The sequence below is a fragment of the Esox lucius genome, chromosome 21 (genome assembly GCF_011004845.1).
Source record: "Esox lucius isolate fEsoLuc1 chromosome 21, fEsoLuc1.pri, whole genome shotgun sequence".
Classification (NCBI taxonomy): Eukaryota; Metazoa; Chordata; class Actinopteri; order Esociformes; family Esocidae; genus Esox; species Esox lucius.
In genome coordinates this window covers 30549056-30571917 of record NC_047589.1, presented here as the reverse complement: position 1 = coordinate 30571917, position 22862 = coordinate 30549056, and the positions used below count along the sequence as shown (strand labels likewise).

The following is a 22862-nucleotide window of genomic DNA, read 5'->3' as shown; positions in this document are numbered from 1 at the left end:
AACAGTGGTATAACTGAGGCAATACCATGAAGTCAAAGACGGAAAGAAACATCAACAACACCAGTAGAGTATATATATATATATATAGTCATATATTTTAATATTTAATCCCACTAAAAAGTTGTCAATACAACTTTTGAATGAAAGGCACAGTAAAATCAGACAGTGCTGATAGAATACTCAAATGAAAAATTACAGTACAAAAGCAAACGCATATTCACGCATATACAAATCCCTTGGCCATCTACGGAACCAAAGCAAACCAAACAGAACCTTCCAGGCGAGGGAAACATGAAACATATCTTTCAAGAAAAAAGTAAGGTAGGGTGCTGTTCCGCACACATAAAAGGTGATTAAAAAATAATAAAAATCAGCCATTATTGCTTCTTCAAACGGATAGGGCAACAACCTCAGAATCAGCGTCGCTACCTTTCGCTTCGCTATAACATGGACATTTATTGAGGGGGGAGTTGCAAATGATCTATGTCTATATAATTACATCTGGACGGTAGATTATGAACTATGCCACGCCGTGTAACTGCAAAATATAATGTGCCACGGTGCACAGATTTGTTACCTGTTCATTTCACCAGGGCGCCCCGTTCAACAGTAGGGCACTTCCATAGCTTCTTGTGTCAGAACAAACCTCACCAATCCGATTGACTGCTTAAAGCCGGGACCCTTCATTTTCAGACTAATAAAGTGAGCACCCCACCTGTTCTGCTAAAACGCAGAGGGAAACACTGGATGTGTCAAGAATCAAGTCATACCATTGCTAAAAGGGAGAGAAGCCCAATGGCTGGGCAGTGATTTTCTCATTGATCAAGCATTTTGTCTTAATACGTTGTTTTTTTTTACTTCTCAAAAGCAGAACATTAGAGTGGACTTTTATTATTTAACTTTTGCGAAATTTGAACACGCCACTATTGCACAAGACCTTGCATGTTGGCTCTAGGCCCCGCCCACGTGAAACGTTGGCCACCTTTGTTAGGTAATAAAAGAAAGCTCTGAAAGCAAGGCCCATCAATTGTATGTAAAATCCCATCATGCTTTGAGGCAAAACAGCAACTGTTTACATTTAAATAGTTTACAAGAAGTAAAACAATTGTATATTTTGGGTTCTGAAGGTGTATGACAGTTGAACTACCCTCAAGAGGCATTTCTAATTCATATTTGTCAAGAATTAATGTACAGAAAAATAACGGATATGTAAACTTAGAATCCCAGCTTTAAGCTTTAATGTATTAATCCGCAGGTGCTAATTCAACCCAAATATGCAAATTTACTGGGGATTAAAAATATATCCAGTTTAAATCTTGATGGCTCAAAGTGATGCTGACTATTAAGGACAACTTTATTACTGCAAACAAAGTGAAAATGACAAAACGATAAGACAAACCTGGGAGACGGAAAATAAACCCAACAGAACAATAAAGACAGGTTTAGCATTTCCCTTTTTAAACATGAGACAGTAGAACTGCATTGGAGACCAATAGTCAGGATAGACACAGAATCATTCACCAATTACATCAGAGACACTGATGGTACTGCAGGTCAGTGCAATGGCTCAGTAAATTGTACACGGTTCCTTTGCCACTGATTCAGCTTGGCTCACCCTGGGCCTAGTTCCATTCATACAAACCTTCCTATGCACACTGGGTTCCTACTGGATCACAGAAAAGAGCATTTCTTCAGGGGACTGGAATGACTCAGGTCAGGAGGGAAAACCATAGCTTCATTATACTGGGTTCAGATGAGGAAGGAAAGGGTGATCAGAATTACCTATAGCCTCTTTGGTATAACAGCACCTTCATCTCAAAACCCATAAACAGTCCAATCGTCATCCTGATCCCTTGATTGATTGATAAACACAGCAGGAAGTTAAGACTTTTACAGCTGCAAACGGTTCTTTCCCTATCCTTACTGCCCCTCCCCCTCCACCATCCCTATCCTTACTGCCCCTCCCCCTCCACCATCCCTATCCTTACTGCCCCTCCCCCTCCACCATCCCTATCCTTACTGCCCCTCCCCCTCCACCATCCCTATCCTTACTGCCCCTCCCCCACCCATCCCTATCCTAACTGCCCCTCCCCCTCCACCATCCCTATCCTTACTGCCCCTCTCCCTCCACCATCCCTATCCTTACTGCCCCTCCCCCTCCACCATCCCTATCCTTACTGCCCCTCCCCGTCCACCATCCCTATCCTTACTGCCCCTCCCCCTCCACCATCCCTATCCTTACTGCCCCTCCCCCTCCACCATCCCTATCCTTACTGCCCCTCCCCCTCCACCATCCCTATCCTTACTGCCCCTCCCCCTCCACCATCCCTATCCTTACTGCCCCTCCCCCTCCACCATCCCTATCCTTACTGCCCCTCCCCCACCCATCCCTATCCTTACTGCCCCTCCCCCACCCATCCCTATCCTTACAGCCCCTCCCCCTCCCCCACCCATCCCTATTCTTACAGCCCCTCCCCCTCCCATCCCTATTCTTACAGCCCCTCCCCCACCCATCCCTCTACCTGCTGCTCCCAGGTCCCACCAGCTGCCTGACAGGGTGTGTGTGTGGGACTAGGAGTGTTTCCCTGGCTAGAGTCCTTTCAACCACAGTACCATTCCCAGCCTTCCACTCGAGCCCAGCCTCCTGAAAGAAGCCTCAAACCTCAACAGACACAGAAAAAAACTCCTGCTGCTACAGTTCTTTCAACCCCAAACCAGGAAACCAAGCAATGCTGACTGAGATTAGCAGTGTTGATAATGAGTCCTAGTAGAGAACAGCCGGCGGGTACCAGTCATACTATAGCCTAGCCATGAGGTTAAAGCTCCAGTGGAGCCCCCCCCAGTCTTCCCATTGCTCCCCACTGGACAGCAGCCCCCCTGCGGATTGAAAGGAGACTGACCCCCTTACTCCTGGTTCTATAGCTCCAACCACCAGTTCCAAAGTCAGGAGGAATCATGTAAACAAGAGGTGAAGGACGACAGAGGTTGAAAGAGGTCTCAGCTGCATATCGGTCTCTAGGTTTCGGACCTTCTCAGTTCGGTTCCAACATTTCCTATGAAGCGGTGCAGGTGGGCCTCCATCAAAGAGCAGAGGACCTATCACTGCTGGCGTTGCTGCCTTGTAACCACGGACTGAGAACAAACTCCTGGACTTGTAGGTTGATGAGGAGCAGGGCCAAGTTTCAAAGGTTAAAGGTCAAGTTCCTGGGGAACAGGTTGGGGTGGTCAAACCCAACCCCATACAACAGTCCTCTCTGAGCTGCTGTCATTACCTCGCCGTGGCGGAGGAAGACGAGGAGGCCAGCAGAGTCAGGTAGTCCCTCAGCTCCTTGGCTGCCGTATAGCGCCCATAGCGTTTCTTGGGGTTGGTGCACTCGTCCAACAGCGCCGCCAGCTGGCCATCTTTGGCCATGTGGGCGGGGGGGTCATGGAGCAGGCCACCGGTGGTACCTCGCCACGTGGCGTAGCGCGACAGCAGGTTCTGACACACGGCATAGTAGTTATGGTCCACAGTGACCCGGCTACACAGAGACTCTTTGGAGAAGGACAGACACGCCTCCTTGTCACAGTCCTCGAAGCGACTCTCATACCAAACGTCATAATTCTCTGGTTTATCTGTAGGGGGAGAGAGAGAGAGGAGGTAAGACAGTTAGATTGACATGTACCACATCATAGTTGCCTGGTTTATCTGTAGATGAGAGTGTAGACAGAAACAGACTGGAAGGACAACACAAAGATAAGAATACAGATAAATATCACACAGGACAGGTCATAATATATATATATATATATAAGATAAATTGTTTGACTATAACATTCAAACCGAGAGGAGAGGAGAAGTCCAATACCGACAGATATAGGAACGCTATGAATGAATAGCCCTGGTGTATCAACAACAGTGAATTCATAATTCATATCTGTCTCCAAGTTGTAGGCTATTAAAAACTACAGATCATTCCACACAAGCTGAACTGGAGATGATCCAGACTCTCAGAACAAATACTAACCCACCATGGGACCAACTGAAGACTCAAGCAAGGGGTTGAAAAAGGTTGCAAAACGGGATGAGGAGAAAAGCCTGAAGGAAAACCCTGGAGGTCATAACTGCATGAGGCTGTCATGATCATCACACACAAAGACATGTTGTTGGGACTAATATCAAGCTAATCAATGAACTAATTTAGCATTTCATCTGGCAGAAATGGAACCAAGTTCTTGTTTTATTAAAGCAATCTATTTGGATACAACTTAGTGAGTTAATTTTATATTTCTCTTTCTGTTTAGGGACTTGTACGAGGTTTGTAGCAGAGCGTTAAGAACATGTCAGATGATGAGAAAGCAGTTGGAGTTGCATTAAAACAGATCAATAGTTAGAGAGTGGGTTAATCCCTGAGGTTTTCAAACACGTAATTAGAGTATTAGCTGTTCTAATGCAGTCCTGCTACGGCCCTGTCAGAATGACTCAATCACCCTGCAACTGTTGCTGTCGTGTGCACACACACACAGACACACACACACAGACACACACACACACGAACACACGCACACACGCCCCCTGCAGACTCAGCTAGTTAGGGCCCTTCAAGGCCCCCCATTGTAGACGGGCCCTTCCAGCTCAATCAAGGTTTCTGATGAAGAGTGATGAAGACAAGCAGCAACGAACACCGAAGGAACGCTGACACACACACACACACACACAGATACACACACAAGTTGAAGACAAGGCAATTAATGTTGCAGGCTCTGAACCACTAAAGCATTTCAAATCACAGACAGCATGACAGACCTGACAGGATGACAGACACACAGCTTCAGTGTAGTGACACACACTAGCAGGGAAGGGCAGAGGGACAGAGATACCCACTGTGTGTGTCTATATGAAAGACTAGGCCCGGGCTATGTTATGGAGGTTGGTTTGTTATAAAGGACAATGATGAGCACAGCAGAAAAGCACTTTGTTGCTTCCATTTCTGAAACTCCAAAGAAGCGTAAACCTGCTCCGATCATTTTCATCTCTTTCCCTCCCTCCCTCCCAGCCAAAAGGAACTTGGAAGAAAAACAAATCAGGAACATTTTCAATTCAAATCACCCCTGGATCACTGCATGACAACATGAGTTCAGTCTTTGGTGTTCCTCTCTGGTATCCTACATCTACCTGGACAGAGAAGGCTTCTGGTAACAAACAACATTAAGGTGAAAAACAAATGGGCAATTTATCTAAACAAATAAGTGCTAAATATATTAGTTTTATAAATTGTACTTATGTATCACATTCCAAATAAAGGTCATTTTTTGTCACGTGACATCACTTGACGTGACTGTTATTAGCCCTAAATAAAACCATTTGTACTTTTAGGAATGTCTTAAAGGCTTCTTGTTTGCAGACTGCAGAGATAATCATGGGCTACAAGAAGCTAACAAAACATCTATGTTCTTATCGTTGGTACAGAGAGAGGGATATACAATAATGTTGAATGCAGAGGTGGAAAAAGTATGAGTACCCAACTGGGTTTGGCTGTGTTCACTGGTTTAGGGAAGTATCTAATTACGATCTAAATAACCAAGAAAAAGGGAGTTCAACACTAACCAGTGATCAATTAAATTAAAAGAAGAGTATAAATGTCCACTTAATGTCACTGGTTAGTTACATACTCTGTTTCTCTGGTCATTTTGTATAACTTAAGAACTTCCCAAAACTGGTGAACACAGCGAATCCTTTTCCTTTGTACTTTTTCCACCTCTGGTTACATGTAATATTGGAACAATATTATCTCAGTTATTAATATCTGGAGGCAAGATGGTGCCAGTAAAAGATTGCAAGGACCAGGACATCCTTCCACAATTGGTTAGGGCATGGCTCATCCAAAATATGCATCTGATGCATCAGACACCTGTCCACACAATCAGACGGACTCCAACCTCTCCACAAAAGACCAGAGAGCTGTGTAAGGATATCAGGGATACATTTCTAGACTTGCACAAGGCTGGGATGGGCTACAGGACAATAGGCAAGCAGCTTGGTGAGAAGGCAACAACTGTTGGCGCCATTATTAGAAAATGGAAGAAGTTCAAGATGACGGTCAATCTCCCTCGGTCTGGGGCTCCATGCAAGATCTCACCTCGTGGGGCATCAATGATCATGAGGAAGGTGAGGTATCAGCCCAGAACTACACGGCAGGACCTGGTCAATGACCTGAAGAGAGCTGGGACCACAGTCTCAGAGAAAACCATTAGAAACACATTACGCCGTCATGGATTAAAATCCTGCAGCGCACGCAAGTTCCCCCTGCTCAAGCCAGCGCATGTCCAAGCCCGTCTGAAGTTTGCCATCTGGATGATCCAGAGGAGGAATGGGAGAAGTTCATGTGGTCTGATGAGACAAAAATAGAGCTTTTTGGTCTAAACTCCACTCGCCGTGTTTGGAGGAAGAAGAAGGATGAGTACAACCCCAAGAACACCATCCCAACCATGAAGCATGGAGGTGGAAACAAAATTCTTTGTGGATGGTTTTCTGCAAAGGGGACAGGACGACTGCACCGTATTGAGGGGAGGATAGATGGGGCCATGTATCGCGAGATGTTGGCCAACAACCTCCTTACCTCAGTAAGAGCATTGAAGATGGGTCGTGGCTGGGTCTTCCAGCATGACAATGACCCGAAACACATAGCCAGGGCAACTAAGGAGTGGCTCCGTAAGAAGCATCTCAAGGTCCTGGAGTGGCCTAGCCAGTCTCCAGACCTGAACCCAATAGAAAAACTGTATATAGGGGAGATGATGAATAGCTCCAAATATCAAGATATTTAGATCAAACCCTGCTGCGCTCTGTCAGAATTCTGGAGAAATCTGACCATTTAACATGATAATGACTCAAAGTACCCAGCCAAATCAACCAAGAAATGAATTGGTAAAACCAAGATCAATGTCCTGGAATGGTTCGGAGCCCAGACCTCAATCTCATACAAAATCTGTGGACTGACTTAAATGAGAGTTGTGCACAGGTGATTGAACTCTTCTGCAAAGTAGAGTGGGATAAAATTACAAAATCCAGATGTATTTTGGTTGACAGAGGTGAACACTTATGCAACCAAGGCAATTATTTTGTCCCATATAAACCATTCATTTGTTCTTCACATAAATATTGTTTGTAAAAAAATATTTTAGGTAAAAAGAAAAGGTTTTATCTTGATTTCAGCTTTTACCAAATAAAATAAACCTGCTTTTTGGGGTGTGGGGGTGTATACTTTTCATTTTAATGTGCTTCTACAATGACCACTTACTCTGTTTGATGAGTCTCTTGTCGGCCACCAGGACATTCTCGGCGTCCACCACAATGACCTTCCCGTCCCGCGGCCCCACAGCAAAGTTATCAAAGCTCACGTCCAGCAGGTACAGGGCAAACTCAAAGTCGTTGTTGGTCAGCTGCTCAGCAATGTCCATCAACTGTCTGGCTAGGTCCACCCTCTTCTCCCAGGGAGCATTGTAAAAACTCCACAGCTCTTCCCCCACGTAGTTGACTGCCACCACGCGACCACATGCTCCCAGGTACTTGGCAAATGGCCAGCCCTCATCTGACGGGAAACTCTGTGTGAGAGAGGAGAAAGGAGAGATGTTGGTTGTTAGGGAGCGACAGGAGGTGAAAGCAGAAGCGTAGCTCTCTGAAGGAAGAAATGTAAATATAAAATAATTTACATTTAAAAAGTAAAGGCGGATGTTCCTGATGAAGGCATGGCCTGGGCACAGTTGATACAGAACCATCAGTTATTGTAATACAGCACGCCCATTACAATAAGACAGTATCACAATGAATATCTGCTAGTAAACTACCAAAATGACAGAGACAGAGGGGGTTTGGTTGGTTTAGCAGATTGTCTTTATTAAAACAAAGAGGCGGCTGACAGCTGATGTTGTGAAAAGTCGTCCAGCTAAACCTCTGGATGATTCTGATCAATTCCCTGGTTTACACTATGGATCACAGACAATGTTTCTGTGTGTGTGTGTGTGTGTGTGTGCTTGCATGTGTGCATTAAGATTATTTTTGAAGGAAGTAGCTAACTGGCAGGTAGATGGACTGAAGTGAGGAATCAGTGAGGGTGAAGGGGACAGCAGCACTGGCTGTTAGTGTGTGTGTGTGTGTGTGTGTGTGTGTGTGTGTGTGTGTGTGCTGGTCGTGTAAGTTGTGGTCACATAGAGGAGTGGTCCACTTAACACCACAACAGCTTCACTGCCAGGGAAATGGAAGCTCCAGTCTGACTTGGTTGTGTGTTTGGAATGACACACAGCTGGACTGAGGCAGTCTGATAACTGGGCAGCCCTCTGAGGAACTGGATAGGGTACGTCTCACTGCTGCTGTGTTCCATTCAATCTCCCCCCATCTATCTCAATCTGTCTTTCTCCTCATCTCCCTCGCTCCGTCTCCCAGAACCCCCCCCCCCCTCCCCGCGGGGCTGTTACATAGCCAAGACAATTATAGATGAGAGGGGGAACAAATTGCATGAAAATAAAAATCTGAAAACAAACACATTTACTGGAGCCCACCAGAGTGCTGCTTAACTGCCTGCTAGCCACCAAGCCAATCTACTAAATCAATCTGTGTGTGTGTGTGTGTGTGTGTGTGTGTGTGTGTGTGTGTGTGTGTGTGTGTGTGTGTGTGTGTGTGCGTATGCGTACATACTTTTGTGTGGTGTGTTTGTATGGTGTGTGTGTCGTAGAACTTCCTGTGTAGCCAACCCCAGACGCGGATATGGAGATCATTACAATATCGGTCCCATTATGGCATCTGGGAACACGGGAAACGCCAACGAGAACGTCTCTATTCTGAAGTCCACTCTAAACTTCACAAGTAGAAATCTCTTCCTGATTCCTCCGTCTGTATACATCCTCATTCTCTCAGAGAGTTCTTACACATCAGACTTGTAATCAGATTTACGTGGAAAAGTCACTGTCCCGAGGTAACGTTGGACATTCCAGACAACGTGGCTTCTGAGGCCTAAAGACACGTCTCCGTTTGTATCAGAGTGGTGACATACAAAGCAGCTGCTCCACATATAAACAGAATCAGAAACATAAATCTCACCCTCTGCAACTCAATAATTCCACCGTCATCCGCAACAGGACTAGTTCAGTGCCGAGTCCAATGTTAACAACCAGGTGAGCTTTAAAAGCATTCCAGGACAGGTGCCAAAGAGCTGCATGGGTTCTACAGCAAACCCCTGGACCAATGACAGTCTCTCATTATCCACAGTGAATAGTAAATAGTATTTGCATATTATGTAAATGGTATTCAAATTAATTTGTCATCAGGACAATAGCTGTATTCTAAGCAGGCTCTTAACTCGCAGCTGACACCTCCGCTGGCGTGTGTGTGTGTGTGTGTGTTTGTGATCAACAAGTTAATCAGATAAACCAATAAAGGCAGAACTTGACTGACTACTTAAAAGGGCAGATGGCCCATGATGTCCATTCAAAAAGGAGTGCCATCCAAGTCGACTTCTCTATCTTCAGACATGAACAATAGGTCATCGTAACCATCATGTGAGTTCTCCATCCATCTTTATGCCTGAACAATATGAGCATCGTAACCATCATTGAGTTCTCCATCCATCTTTATGCCTGAACAATATGAGCATCGTAACCATCATATGAGTTCTCTATCCATCTTTATGCCTGAACAATATGAGCATCATAACCGTCATTGAGTTCTCTGTCCATCTTTATGCCTGAATTAGTCCACTGGCTGACTTCCTGAAAGCTGCTATCTGACCTACAGAGATTGTCAGATAAATGCTGGAGCCTGTAATGGGCATCCTGCTTGAGGACGGCAATTTGAAAACAGTTAGGCTGTGTGTGTGTCTGTGGAACAAATAGAGCTGTTTCACACACAGCCCAGCCCCCCCCCCCCCCCCCCCCAAGATCAATTAGCCTTTTAAAATGCTAAACTTGGATTAGCAAACACAACGTGCCATTGGAACACAGGACGGATGGTTGCTGATAATGGGTCTCTGTGGGCCTATGTAGAAATTCCATTAAAATCATCAGTTTCCAGTAGTCATTTACAACATTAGCAATGGTATTTCTGATCAAATTGATGACATTTGAATGGACAGAAAATTTTATTTTCTTGCAAAAACAAGGAAATTCCTAAGTGACCCCAAACGATTGAACGGTTGTGTGTGTGAAACCAGGGCTGTCCCAGGTCTGATCGTGTCAGACAGTCCTTCATGACTTTTTCGGACGCATTCAGAACAAATGGCAGAAGAACCAGGTTGGATCTGCGAGTTACCTTTATGTCCAACCTGGAAGAGCTCCAGGCGACGGTTGAAAAACAGACTTTCTGCACCTCTCCCAACTCTAAATCTCCCAGTTGTCTTGAAACTCAGGTCCGAATTTTCCTAGTCCCCAGGTATGAACCATTATAAATGCAGCCCCGTTACAAACAATGTGCGCACGCATTCATGCACGCACACATGGACCAGCACTTAGGAGGCAGGAAAGATAGTGTTTCTCCTGAGCGACAAGACTGTCACAAAATTAATGTAGTTACTACTGGAGGATGTTCAAGACTGAATCACATACAGTATTCATTTCTCTACAGCCCCATTCTGAACAATACACCTCTAGTGGAGTTGATAAATGCCCAGTACATCCAACCAATCATTTTCCCTGAGTGCTCTTTAAGCGGTTACTGTGCTGAAGTCATTAGCCTCCGCAATGAGGCGCGGAGAGACAGAGAGAAATACAGACGGAGAAAGAAATTCATGGTAAAGTTATGGAAGCCTAATATTACATCCACTGTACCCCGTCTGTCAGAATAGCCTGGAGACAAGAGACAGACACATTGTCTCAGGACACACAGGGGCCTGTCTGGTTCTGACGCTCCTCTTCAATACCCCCAAAATGTTTCGGGGGCGCAGGGGTGTAGGGAGAAGAGGAGGGAGCAGTAGAGAATGAGGGAGAAGAGGAGGTAGAGAAGGGTGTAAAGACTGAACAGGGACCTCCTTTCCTCCACCTCCTAGTAAATGTAGGTTGTGGGATTCAGATCCCGAAACACTGGAAAGGCAGAGATCGCCAATGAGACGTTCCAGTGGGTTCAAGTGTGACGTGGGTTTTTAGAATTCCCTGCTACTGTCAATGGATACAGAGGCTTTGTCTCTGTACACAGACATATTATATGCAGTTCCACACCGACATCTAGAACAGACTATTACACTTCCAGAATAGTGTCTGTGATTCTCTATAGCACTGCTTTCTGTAGATGAGGCACAGTTTATCACACAGGTAGCTGGACGACTCTCCGAGGCACAGAAGAAAATACAATACAAGTGGTGGTTTTGCTCCTGGATGCTGGGTAGGGTCGTACGAGCCTCACATCGCTCTGGGTGGCAGCTGGAGGTTTCATCGGATACACCTATTGTATCCATGTTACCTGGTAACTACGCAGAGGAACTAAAGACTGGGTTGTGTCTGTAGCAACATGACCAAAGGAACTAACAGACATTCTTTACCCATATCTTATAGTGAAACAATTCAATCGCATGCATCTACTTATCACAATGAAGTCGTAGAGTCTGAACATCACTTCAATAAGTCCCTGAGGTTTTACATAAGCCTTAAGGCAAGGGGTAAGAGCTGTGATGTAAATGCAGTCACAGGTAAATGGCTTGACTGGCCCACCACAGACATCACTTACCGATGACCTCAGCTGTTTATCAACGCCACAGAGGAGTCACAGGAACACATAACAGCAACACGTTAAGGACTATCAATCCAAGCAAATCAATCAAAATTCATAAATTAGGCCATAGCTAAGCTAAGTATAAAGAATGTGTGGTACAGTGGAAGCATATTCTTTGAGCAGGCCTGAAATGAGGCTGCCGACAAAACAAAAAGACCACTTCCAGATGGAGAGGATTAAATGAGCGAGAGAGAGACACACCTGCATCACCACACAGACACACACACACCTGCATCACCACACAGACACACACACACACCTGCGTCCTGACATCTGCTGACAAAGCCACGTCGCTCTACTGGACCACGCTGGGGAGGGAAGTGGTGTGTGTGTGTGCGCGTTGTGTGTGTGTGTGTGTGTGTGCGCGTTGTGTGTGTTGTGAAAGGCAGCCACGTGTATCGGGCTGATAACATTCATCCTACAGCAAACTAAACACGACGCAGCTGAACAGAACACCCAGGTCCAGAATGTGTGTGTGTGTGTGTGTGTGAGGTGTTGATCTGCTAGCGCTGTTCCGTTGTAAAGAAGCCAGCACGGGGAGAGCTGGAATTGTCTCAAAATTCTCCCCTCGTCAAAACTCTGAACGCTCCACGATGAACAGGTCTGGACAGGACTGACATGACTTCACATGGCAAAGCAGAGAACCCCCCCCACACACACACACACTTCACAAACTCTGGAACACAGATCACAGAGACCTGTGACTTAATGAAAGGAGTTTATAATGAGTCATATCTCTACAGCTAAACACTGTGTGATTCTGTGGAGTCTTGTCGGTTCGCCTCTCTTAAATGCTTGGCCTTCTCTGTCAAACCCCTCCATTAACCTAGAATGTGTGTGAGCGTACACCTGTGTTTGAGAATGTGAATGTGTGCCTCTGTGTGTGTGTGTGTGTGTGTGTGTGTGTGTGTGTGTGACCTGTTTGGCATTTTGCTGGACATTAAAGTTTGAAGCCCACTGAGACCCTATCTAGCTGGAGCTATGTGCAGTTTGTAGCTAGCTAGCCGGAGCTATGTGTTGTTTGTAGTTAGCTAACTAGCAGTGGCTGTGTGTGGTTTGTACCTAACTAGCAGTGGCTGTGTGTGGTTTATACCTAGCTAGCAGTGGCAGTGTGTGGTTTGTATCTAGCTAGCAGTGGCTTTGTGTGGTTTGTATCTAACTAGCAGTGGCTGTGTGTGGTTTATACCTAGCTAGCAGTAGCGGTGTGTGGTTTGTATCTAGCTAGCAGTGGCTTTGTGTGGTTTATACCTAGCTAGCAGTGGCTGTGTGCGGTTTGTAGCTAGCTAGCAGTGGCTGTGTGTGGTTTGTAGCTAGCTAGCAGTGGCTGTGGGTGGTCTGTAGTTAGCTAGCAGTGGCTGTGGGTGGTTTTTAGCAAGCGAACAAGGGCTGTGTGTGGTTTTCAGCAATCTAAGGAGGGCTATGTGTGTTTTTTAGCTAGCTAGCGAGGTACGTATGTTGTTTCTAGCTAGTGAGCGCTGTGTGTGGTTTGTAGCTAGTTAGCGTGGGCATTGTGTGCTTGGTAGCTAGCTAGCAGTGGCTACTGCTACTTCTGCTTTAGGGTACTACACTAGCTCCCTCTCTCACTCACACACACACACACACACACACACACACACACACACACACACACACACACACACACACACACACACACACACACACACACACACACACACACACACACACACACACACACACACACAAACACAAACACAAACACAAACACAAACACAAACACACACACACACACACCATTAACCAGCATACACACTGCTACAACAAACACTCAGGTCGCAGGTCTTTGATATGCAGATGTGGTCAGAAAGGTCGGGTAGGAAAGTCCATGTCTGGGACCATTATCAAAGCTAGACTCACAAACAAATAAACAGCGATCAATGGTGTATGTATCCAGAAAAAATGGCTTATGAAAAGAGGAGACATTCTGGTCTTCCTCTGTCTGATCCGGTCTCATCGGGCCTGGGAGCAGTTGTCTATACTTGTGTTAGAGAGAGACAAAGAGAGACAGAGACAGAGATAGAGACAAAGAGAGAGAGCGAGAGAGACAGACAGAGACAAAGACAGAGAGAGACAGAGAGTGTTTACAGTAGCATCTGGATCTGCTACAGCAATACTGTCAGAACTGGGCCCTAACAGTAAACTTCAAAAAATCTAAAATAATAATCTTCCAGAAAAAGCCCAGATCTCAGAAAAGCAGACATACGTTCACTCTAGGAAACACCACAGTAGAACACACCCTATCCTACGAATACATGGGGGTCAAAATCAGAGCCTCAGGAAAATTTGGTCAGGCAGTGAATGCGCTAAAGGAGAATATTTTGATATATTTTGCAATTAGAAGAGAATTCCACAATATAGACATATCACTCAGACTGTGGACTAAGATATTTGATAGCATCATCGCACAAATAGCACTATATGGAAGTGAAGTGTGGGGTCCACTCAGTCAGCATGACGACACGAGATGGGACAAGCATCCAATAGAGGTCCTACATGCTGAATTCTGCAGAATTATACTGAACATACAAAGAACACCATCCACCAATGAATGCAGGGCAGAATAAGGTCGCTATCCTTTAATAATAAACATCAACACTAAAATGTTGGAAACATCTTAAATCAAGTCCCCAAGATACAACGTAATTTGAAGCACTGCAAACGCAAGAACTGAACCTCAAACAGAGTCCATTCAGGCAGCGGGTCATGAGACTAACCAACTAACACCTAACATCGTTCCATCTCAGACAATCACAAATCAGAGTGAACCAAATTGTAAAAAACTAAACAAAAAGGCCTATCTGAAAAATTGGAACAATCAAACCAAAACACAAAAATGAAGTTGCTACTGGGCCCTAAACAGAGACTATGAATTGTCTGAATATCTTTTTACTGTCAAAGATATAAAGCAGAGATAGATCCTGACCAAGTACAGGTTCAGCGACCATAGTCCAGCCATCAAAAAAGGCAGATACAAAAAAACCTGGTAACCAATAGAAACCAGAACATTTGGTCACTATACGACAGGTGATTTCCTGCCTGTTGGGCCCTATCCGAGCCCAACAGGCAGGAAATTTGTGTGAAGTTATTGTGTGGTTGTGTGAAGTTATCGTGTGGTTGTGTGAAGTTATCGTGCGGTTGTCTGCTGTTATCGTGCGGTTGTCTGCTGTTATCGTGCGGTTGTCTGCTGTTATCGTGCGGTTGTCTGCTGTTATCGTGCGGTTGTCTGCTGTTATCGTGCGGTTGTCTGCTGTTATCGTGCGGTTGTCTGCTGTTATCGTGCGGTTGTCTGTTGCTGGTGAATTGAATTGAGAAAGAGACTGTGACAGAGAGGAAGAGAGGGATAGAAAGAGAGAAATGTGTGTAAGTGTGTGTGTGTTTACCTTGATAATACATATTTTCAGTACAGGGCTGACGTGTGCGTGGTGAAGGTGGTGCAGTACAGGGCTGACGTGTGCGTGGTGAAGGTGGTGCAGTACAGGGCTGACGTGTGCGTGGTGAAGGTGGTGCAGTACAGGGCTGACGTGTGCGTGGTGAAGGTGGTGCAGTACAGGGCTGACGTGTGCGTGGTGAAGGTGGTGCAGTACAGGGCTGACGTGTGCGTGGTGAAGGTGGTGCAGTACAGGGCTGACGTGTCCGTGGTGAAGGTGGTGTTCCAGTGACGCTCCTGTGTTCTCTACTTAACCGTGCTTTCCATTTGCCTCTCTCCTCTTTTCCAGAGACAATGAGGACAGGATGAGAAATGGATTCCAGGTTCCATGAGACACTTTGGCAGACACTTGAAACCCTTGGCCTCCAACACAAAGACAGGCACACACACACACACACACACACAGACGCTTTCAGGCCCAAACACACACACGCACGCCAAGTCAACCTGCTCTAAGCCAAAGTGCATCCTGCCACCTCCTAAATCCTCGCCAAGACAGTAGAGCCAGTATGACTGTGTACGTGTAGTATGAGAGTGTGTGTTTATACACTCTTGGGGTAGATGGTACTGTGTGTGTGTGTTTATACATTCTCAGGGTATGTGGTAGTGTGTGTGTGTGTGTGTGTGTGTGTTTATACATTCTCAGGGTAGGTGGTAGTGTGTGTGTGTGTGTGTTTATACATTCTCAGGGTAGGTGGTAGTGTGTGTGTGTGTGTGTGTGTGTGTGTGTGTGTGTTTATACATTCTCAGGGTAGGTGGTAGTGTGTGTGTGTGTGTGTGTGTGTTTATACATTCTCAGGGTAGGTGGTAGTGTGTGTGTGTGTGTGTGTGTGTGTGTTTATACATTCTCAGGGTAGGTGGTAGTGTGTGTGTGTGTGTGTGTGTGTGTGTGTGTTTATACATTCTCAGGGTAGGTGGTAGTGTGTGTGTGTGTGTGTGTGTGTGTGTTTATACATTCTCAGGGTAGGTGGTAGTGTGTGTGTGTGTGTGTTTATACATTCTCAGGGTAGGTGGTAGTGTGTGTGTGTGTGTGTTTATACATTCTCAGGGTAGGTGGTAGTGTGTGTGTGTTTATACATTCTCAGGGTAGGTGGTAGTGTGTGTGTGTGTGTGTGTGTGTGTGTGTGTGTGTGTGTGTTTATACATTCTCAGGGTAGGTGGTAGTGTGTGTGTGTGTGTGTGTGTGATTATACATTCTCAGGGTAGGTGGTAGTGTGTGTGTGTGTGTGTGTTTATACATTCTCAGGGTAGGTGGTAGTGTGTGTGTGTGTGTTTATACATTCTCAGGGTAGGTGGTAGTGTGTGTGTGTGTGTGTGTGTGTGTGTTTATACATTCTCAGGGTAGGTGGTAGTGTGTGTGTGTGTGTGTGTGTGTTTATACATTCTCAGGGTAGGTGGTAGTGTGTGTGTGTGTGTTTATACATTCTCAGGGTAGGTGGTAGTGTGTGTGTGTGTGTGTGTGTGTGTGTGTGTTTATACATTCTCAGGGTAGGTGGTAGTGTGTGTGTGTGTGTGTGTGTTTATACATTCTCAGGGTAGGTGGTAGTGTGTGTGTGTGTGTGTGTGTTTATACATTCTCAGGGTAGGTGGTAGTGTGTGTGTGTGTGTGTGTGTGTGTGTGTGTTTATACATTCTCAGGGTAGGTGGTAGTGTGTGTGTTTATACATTCTCAGGGTAGGTGGTAGTGTGTGTGTGTGTGTGTTTATACATTCTCAGGGTAGGTGGTAGTGTGTGTGTGTGTGTGTTTATACATTCTCAGGGTAGGTGGTAGTGTGTGTGTGTGTGTGTGTGTGTGTGTTTATACATTCTCAGCGTAGGTGGTAGTGTGTGTGTGTGTGTGTGTGTGTTTATACATTCTCAGGGTAGGTGGTAGTGTGTGTGTGTGTGTGTGTGTGTTTATACATTCTCAGGGTAGGTGGTAGTGTGTGTGTGTGTGTGTGTGTGTTTATACATTCTCAGGGTAGGTGGTAGTGTGTGTGTGTGTGTGTGTGTGTGATTATACATTCTCAGGGTAGGTGGTAGTGTGTGTGTGTGTGTGTGTGTGTTTATACATTCTCAGGGTAGGTGGTAGTGTGTGTGTGTGTGTGTGATTATACATTCTCAGGGTAGGTGGGAGTTCAGTGCACTGGGGTGGAAAGAGTTCAGACAGGCAGGACCTTGGCTCCAGATCTCAGAGTTGAGGTTTTCCGAGGCAAGACAAAAGGGCAGTGTTTCATCACAGGTGCAAGAAGTTTAAAATAACTGGCGGCTTCAGAACATTAAACAGGACGTAGTGATCTACTTGTCAAGGCTCCAACTGGAGACCTTTCTATTATTACTGAACAAAGGACAGGACACATGCTCTGTTGCCCAGGCCTTTTGCAATCGCAGGATACCACTAAATGTTTTGTGTCTGGTGAGGTTGGAGTGTTGACCAACCAATCGGTGTCAATATTGACCAACCAATCAGTGTCAGTGTTGACCAACCAATCGGTGTCAATGTTGACCAACCAATCAGTGTCAGTGTTGACCAACCAATTAGTGTCAGTGTTGACCAACCAATTAGTGTCAGTGTTGACCAGCCAATCAGTGTCAATGTTGACCAGCCAATCAGTGTCAATGTTGACCAACCAATCAGTGTCAATGTTGACCAACCAATCAGTGGCAGCTGGGCTCATGTTGCTTCCTACAGGGTCATGTGGAAACACCCAAAGCTAACTAAGGTGAAGAGGAGAGTGAATGTAACCTGGAACTGAAAAGGCAGATTGGCTTGGTGCAGATGCCCAATGGGAATGCTGGCTAGGATCTTTAACTTTGCCAAATTCTTTGGGTGGTATTTGCTATGAGACAGAGCTGAAAACACGGTGGAAAGAGGGAAGCAAAGGAAAAACATTTTTAAATATTTATTTTCACAATTAAGAAAAGATATAAAACACCTTACAGCTGTGAAATGGCAAATGCATCCCTCATGATGACTGGGCTGGGATAGTTATGCTCTCCATCAGCGATAGAGAAAAAGCTCTACCTCAACAACTGAATTGTGCTCCTAAATTTATTTCCACGCACCGAGATCAGCTTAGTAGCAAATGTGCTCCTTGTGAAACATGCCAGCTTAGAGCCCTGAGTGTGTGGGTTTGAGAGTTAGTAAGAGTGAGCGAGCGAGGCACTAAAAGAACAGCCACGGGCATTTACCCAAAACAGCTGCCATCACGAAAGGTGTGTGTAGCCCAACAATTATAGTAAAATGTATAGTGTGAGTTCAGAATTAACAGCATTCAGCAGTCTGGCCCATTCATTCAGAAGAGGGTAGAATATTCCCCCCCAACCCCTCCCCTTGTTCCCCATAACCTCTAGTACCTCCCCATTTTTCCCTGTTCCCTTACTCCCCCTTCTTTCTCCAGGGAGACTTGCCGGCCTGCAGATAATTCTCAAACTCATCCTAATATGGTTCAGTCAGAACAAAAAGAGCGACACGCCATTCAAAGGTTTTCTGGTGGCACCAGCGCCTGGGTTAAGTGCCTTTACACAAGCACAAGTCTATCGTCCTGTCCAACACGCCTGAATCCCCGAACCCAAAAACAAACACACTAATCCCACACTGGCAGCAACTGAAACAGGTCTCAGAAGACAGACTGTGGACCAAACTAAAGCCTTCAGAGACGAAGGAAGAAGCCAAAGTCCTGGACAGCGAGCAAGAAAAATGAAGAGTGGTTTCGATAATTAAATAATACAAGGTCTCTTTCTTTCCCATAACATATCTGACCTGGTTTCCTCAGCATTAAGGTTAATGTGGTTTACTATGAGTTTGTTTCATAAAAGCATTAGGTTGATTACAAAGCACATCCATTCTGAGCCCTGAGAATGTTTGCCTTCACAGAAGCTTAAAACGCTACCTTCAGCAAAAGACTCCTGGGAAGGGGAGGCTGTGAGGGGGGGTCTGTGAGGGGGGAAACAGGGTCTGTGATGGGGGGTCTGTGAGGGGGGAAACAGGGTCTGTGATGGGGGGTCTGTGAGGGGGGAAACAGGGTCTGTGATGGGGAGGATGAACGGCCGTCCCAACTGAATGACAGAGCAGAGGGCCCTTGAGTCTGAGTTAACCCTAAGGGCCTGTCATGTCTGTTTGTGGGCTTGACTGAGCAGACAAGGCTTCGGCTCACACAGCTAACACAGTCCTATGCTCCTGCTGACCAAATAGCATAGCACTCAATGATTCAAAAGCTCCTCCTGACGAAATAACACAGCACCCAATGATTTGGAAGATCCTCCTGGCAAAATAACACAGCACCCAATGAACAGTAAGCTCCTCCGGACAAAATAACACAGCAATATTGTTTTGTTTTGCAAAAGAAACATATAGCCTCTTAATCACAGTGGAACAACTGGACTTGGTTTTCGGCACAGATGGTAACTGTCACTTGCACCCGGGCAGCTTTGAAGCCTGATACTGTCAACAGGCTAGTTAGTTTTCCCAGCAAGAAACCTGTGCTCCTATGTGTGAATTGCAATAGCCACAAGGTGTAGTGTAATTGGGATTCACAATTTGTCTTTGTAATTTTTATACTTCATTTTCCACTCTACTATACTTTGGAATCTATTTGACTCTCAGGTCAGTGGTGGAAATACACTGACTGCACATATACTCTGACTTGTAATCCTATAGTTCTTGTAGCCAGTATTCCCTGTTAATTCCAAACAGCTATATAGTAACATAATAAGTATTTATTTTATGGTGTCATTTATATTCTCATTGACAGCAGAGTACTCACCTTCATGTATTCTAGTCAAAGCAAACCAAACCAAAATAAAAAAAACATGAATACACTGTGATATCAATATCAACCTCTAGAAACATGAATACACTGTGATATCAATATCAACCTCTAAAAACATGAATACACTGTGATATCAATATCAACCTCTAAAAACATGAATACACTGTGATATCAATATCAACCTCTAAAAACATGAATACACTGTGATATCAATATCAACCTCTAAAAACATGAATACACTGTGATATCAATATCAACCTCTAAAAACATGAATACACTGTGATATCAATATCACCTCTAAAAACATGAATACACTGATATCAATATCAACCTCTAGAAACATGAATACACTGTGATATCAATATCAACCTCTAAAAACATGAATACACTGTGATATCAATATCAACCTCTAAAAACATGAATACACTGTGATATCAATATCAACCTCTAAAAACATGAATACACTGTGATATCAATATCAACCTCTCCTATTTCATTGGCACGGGATAAAAGCAGAAGTGAAATTCGAGTTGGACTGTGTTCAATTGAAGACTGACTTCATGCAATCCATCCTGGATAACTAGTTGGGCTGTGTTCAATTGAAGACTGACTTCATGCAATCCAACGAGCCTAGCACACAATGATTCAGAAGCTCCTAAAAGGCTAACGAGCATAGCACACAATGATTCAGAAGCTCCTAAAGGGCTAACAAGCCTAGCACACAATGACTCAGACACTCCTAAAGGGATAAAGAGTCTAGCACACAATGATTCAAAAGCTCCTACAGGGCCAATGAGCCTAGCGCACAATGATTCAGAAGTGACTGTTGAGTAACGCCACCTCAAGGCCTGCTAGGCACTAGGCTCACCAAAGGATGGGACCGACCATTAAAAATAACCTTCACCTGAGGTTCCACTGACATGCTGCCTCCTCCAGAGGTTCCACTGACATGCTGCCTCCTCCAGAGGTTCCACTGACATGCTGCCTCCTCCAGAGGTTCCACTGACATGCTGCCTCCTCCACTTAGTCATAAGAACAACATGCAGAGAGTTTCCAATGGAAGGCTCTGGCCAATACGTTATGGTAGCTAGGTTGAGGTGTTTATAAAAGGAAAGGAGGAGGTGATCGGTGTAAAAGGAAGTGACATTCCGTTAGGGAGCATTCTGGGAACACACTGGTACACATCAATAATTGACCATCTTAAATAGGATAGCATGTCATTTAAGCAGAGAGAAACCCCAGCAGGCCTCAGAAAACACAACCCCAGTATGTATTCGGTCCAGAGGCTTGAACTATAAAGCAGAACTAAGGAGTAACCCGGCTAACTTATTTAGCCTAAATATTTTGAAACGTTTTATTATTTTAAATGAGCATGGTGCAATTTTTCCAACAACTGAAAAACAAATATCAAAGTTTAGCTCTCTTTGTTAACCAAAAAAAATATCTGGCTGCTTATCAAAGTCTGCTGACTAACTCATTTATCTTGATCTAAAGTACACCCCCAAGTGTTAAGGAACTCTAAAAGACTACCCACATGGAAAGAGTAGCGATGGGCCCCGCACATCAGCAATTCAATTGTTCTGCCGCCTGCCTTCATTTGTTTTGCCTCCTAAAATGTGTATTCCCCAAATCCAAAACTGTCTTTTAAATGAGTGGAGGAAAGGCACACATGAGGAGCAGAGAGAACAGAGGCTTGTCTGACAAGAAAACAGACTGTCAGTGGAAAACGGAGACCAGTTTCGCCGGGTCTTAGATACCTGACACGCTCATTACTGTGTAGCTTCAAAGAGAAGCAGAGGCTCTCAGTAAATGAAATGTTCAGACAAAGCTAGCCAGCAATGAGCCGAGTCCCTGTAGAAGGAAGACAGACCAGGCCAGCCCCCTTAGTAGGAAGACAAACCAGGCCAGCCCACTTAGTAGGAAGACAAACCAGGCCAGTCCACTTAGTAGGAAGACAAACCAGGCCAGCCCCCTTAGTAGGAAGACAAACCAGGCCAGCCCACTTAGTAGGAAGACAAACCAGGCCAGTCCACTTAGTAGGAAGACAAACCAGGCCAGCCCACTTAGTAGGAAGACAAACCAGGCCAGCCCCCTTAGTAGGAAGACAAACCAGGCCAGCCCCCTTAGTAGGAAGACAAACCAGGCCAGTCCACTTAGTAGGAAGACAAACCAGGCCAGTCCACTTAGTAGGAAGACAAACCAGGCCAGTCCACTTAGTAGGAAGACAAACCAGGCCAGTCCACTTAGTAGGAAGACAAACCAGGCCAGTCCACTTAGTAGGAAGACAAACCAGGCCAGTCCACTTAGTAGGAAGACAAACCAGGCCAGTCCACTTAGTAGGAAGACAAACCAGGCTAATCATTACTAGAAAGAGTGAGAAAAGAGTTAGAGGGAGATAAAGGAGTAAGAGCGAGAGGGAGACAAAAGAGTAAGAGAGTGAAGACTGAGTGAGGGAGTGGAAGTGTGCAACAGCACATACTTCCTAAATTCCTCCCTGTATGTTCCAATGCTCCAGGTCTGTTAGCAATGGAATTCCTCCCTGTTTGTTCCAATGTTACAAGTCTGTTAGCAATGGAATTCCTCCATGTATGTTCCAATGCTCCAGGTCTGTTAGCAATGGAATTCCTCCCTGTATGTTCCAATGCTCCAGGTCTGTTAGCAATGGAATTCCTCACAATTTCAGTGCTTATTTCTAAAACTGAAACAGACAATATCTAAATTCTATGCAAATGTACCCAGAATTTTATTAATAAAATAAACCACGAAAGATTTGACCAATAACCACTTAAGACATCCAGCTAGATCAGAGTTTGTTACTGTCCTCAAGGAGACGAATCTCTGAACAGTCAAATGCACTTAAATGAGCCGGAGAAGACTATCCTCTCCATACACCTTCCACTAACGTCCAAGCCCCTTGTTCAAGACACTGAGGGTT

General features: G+C 45.0%; 1 protein-coding gene across 4 annotated transcripts in view; it reads right to left on the bottom strand.

Annotated features, from left to right (window-relative positions):
- Positions 1-2490: 2490 nt before the first annotated feature.
- Positions 2491-22862, bottom strand: part of dipk2ab (divergent protein kinase domain 2Ab) — a 42165-nt gene continuing 21793 nt past the window's right edge. For all 4 annotated transcript variants that reach the window (XM_029116405.2, XM_029116402.2, XM_029116403.2 and 1 more), the window contains 2 exons: positions 7278-7581; positions 2491-3615 (listed from right to left, as the gene is read on the bottom strand). In XM_029116405.2, coding sequence (XP_028972238.1) covers positions 3269-3615; positions 7278-7581 — 651 coding nt within the window. In that variant the 3' untranslated portion in view covers positions 2491-3268. The remainder of the gene's footprint in view (positions 3616-7277; positions 7582-22862) is intronic.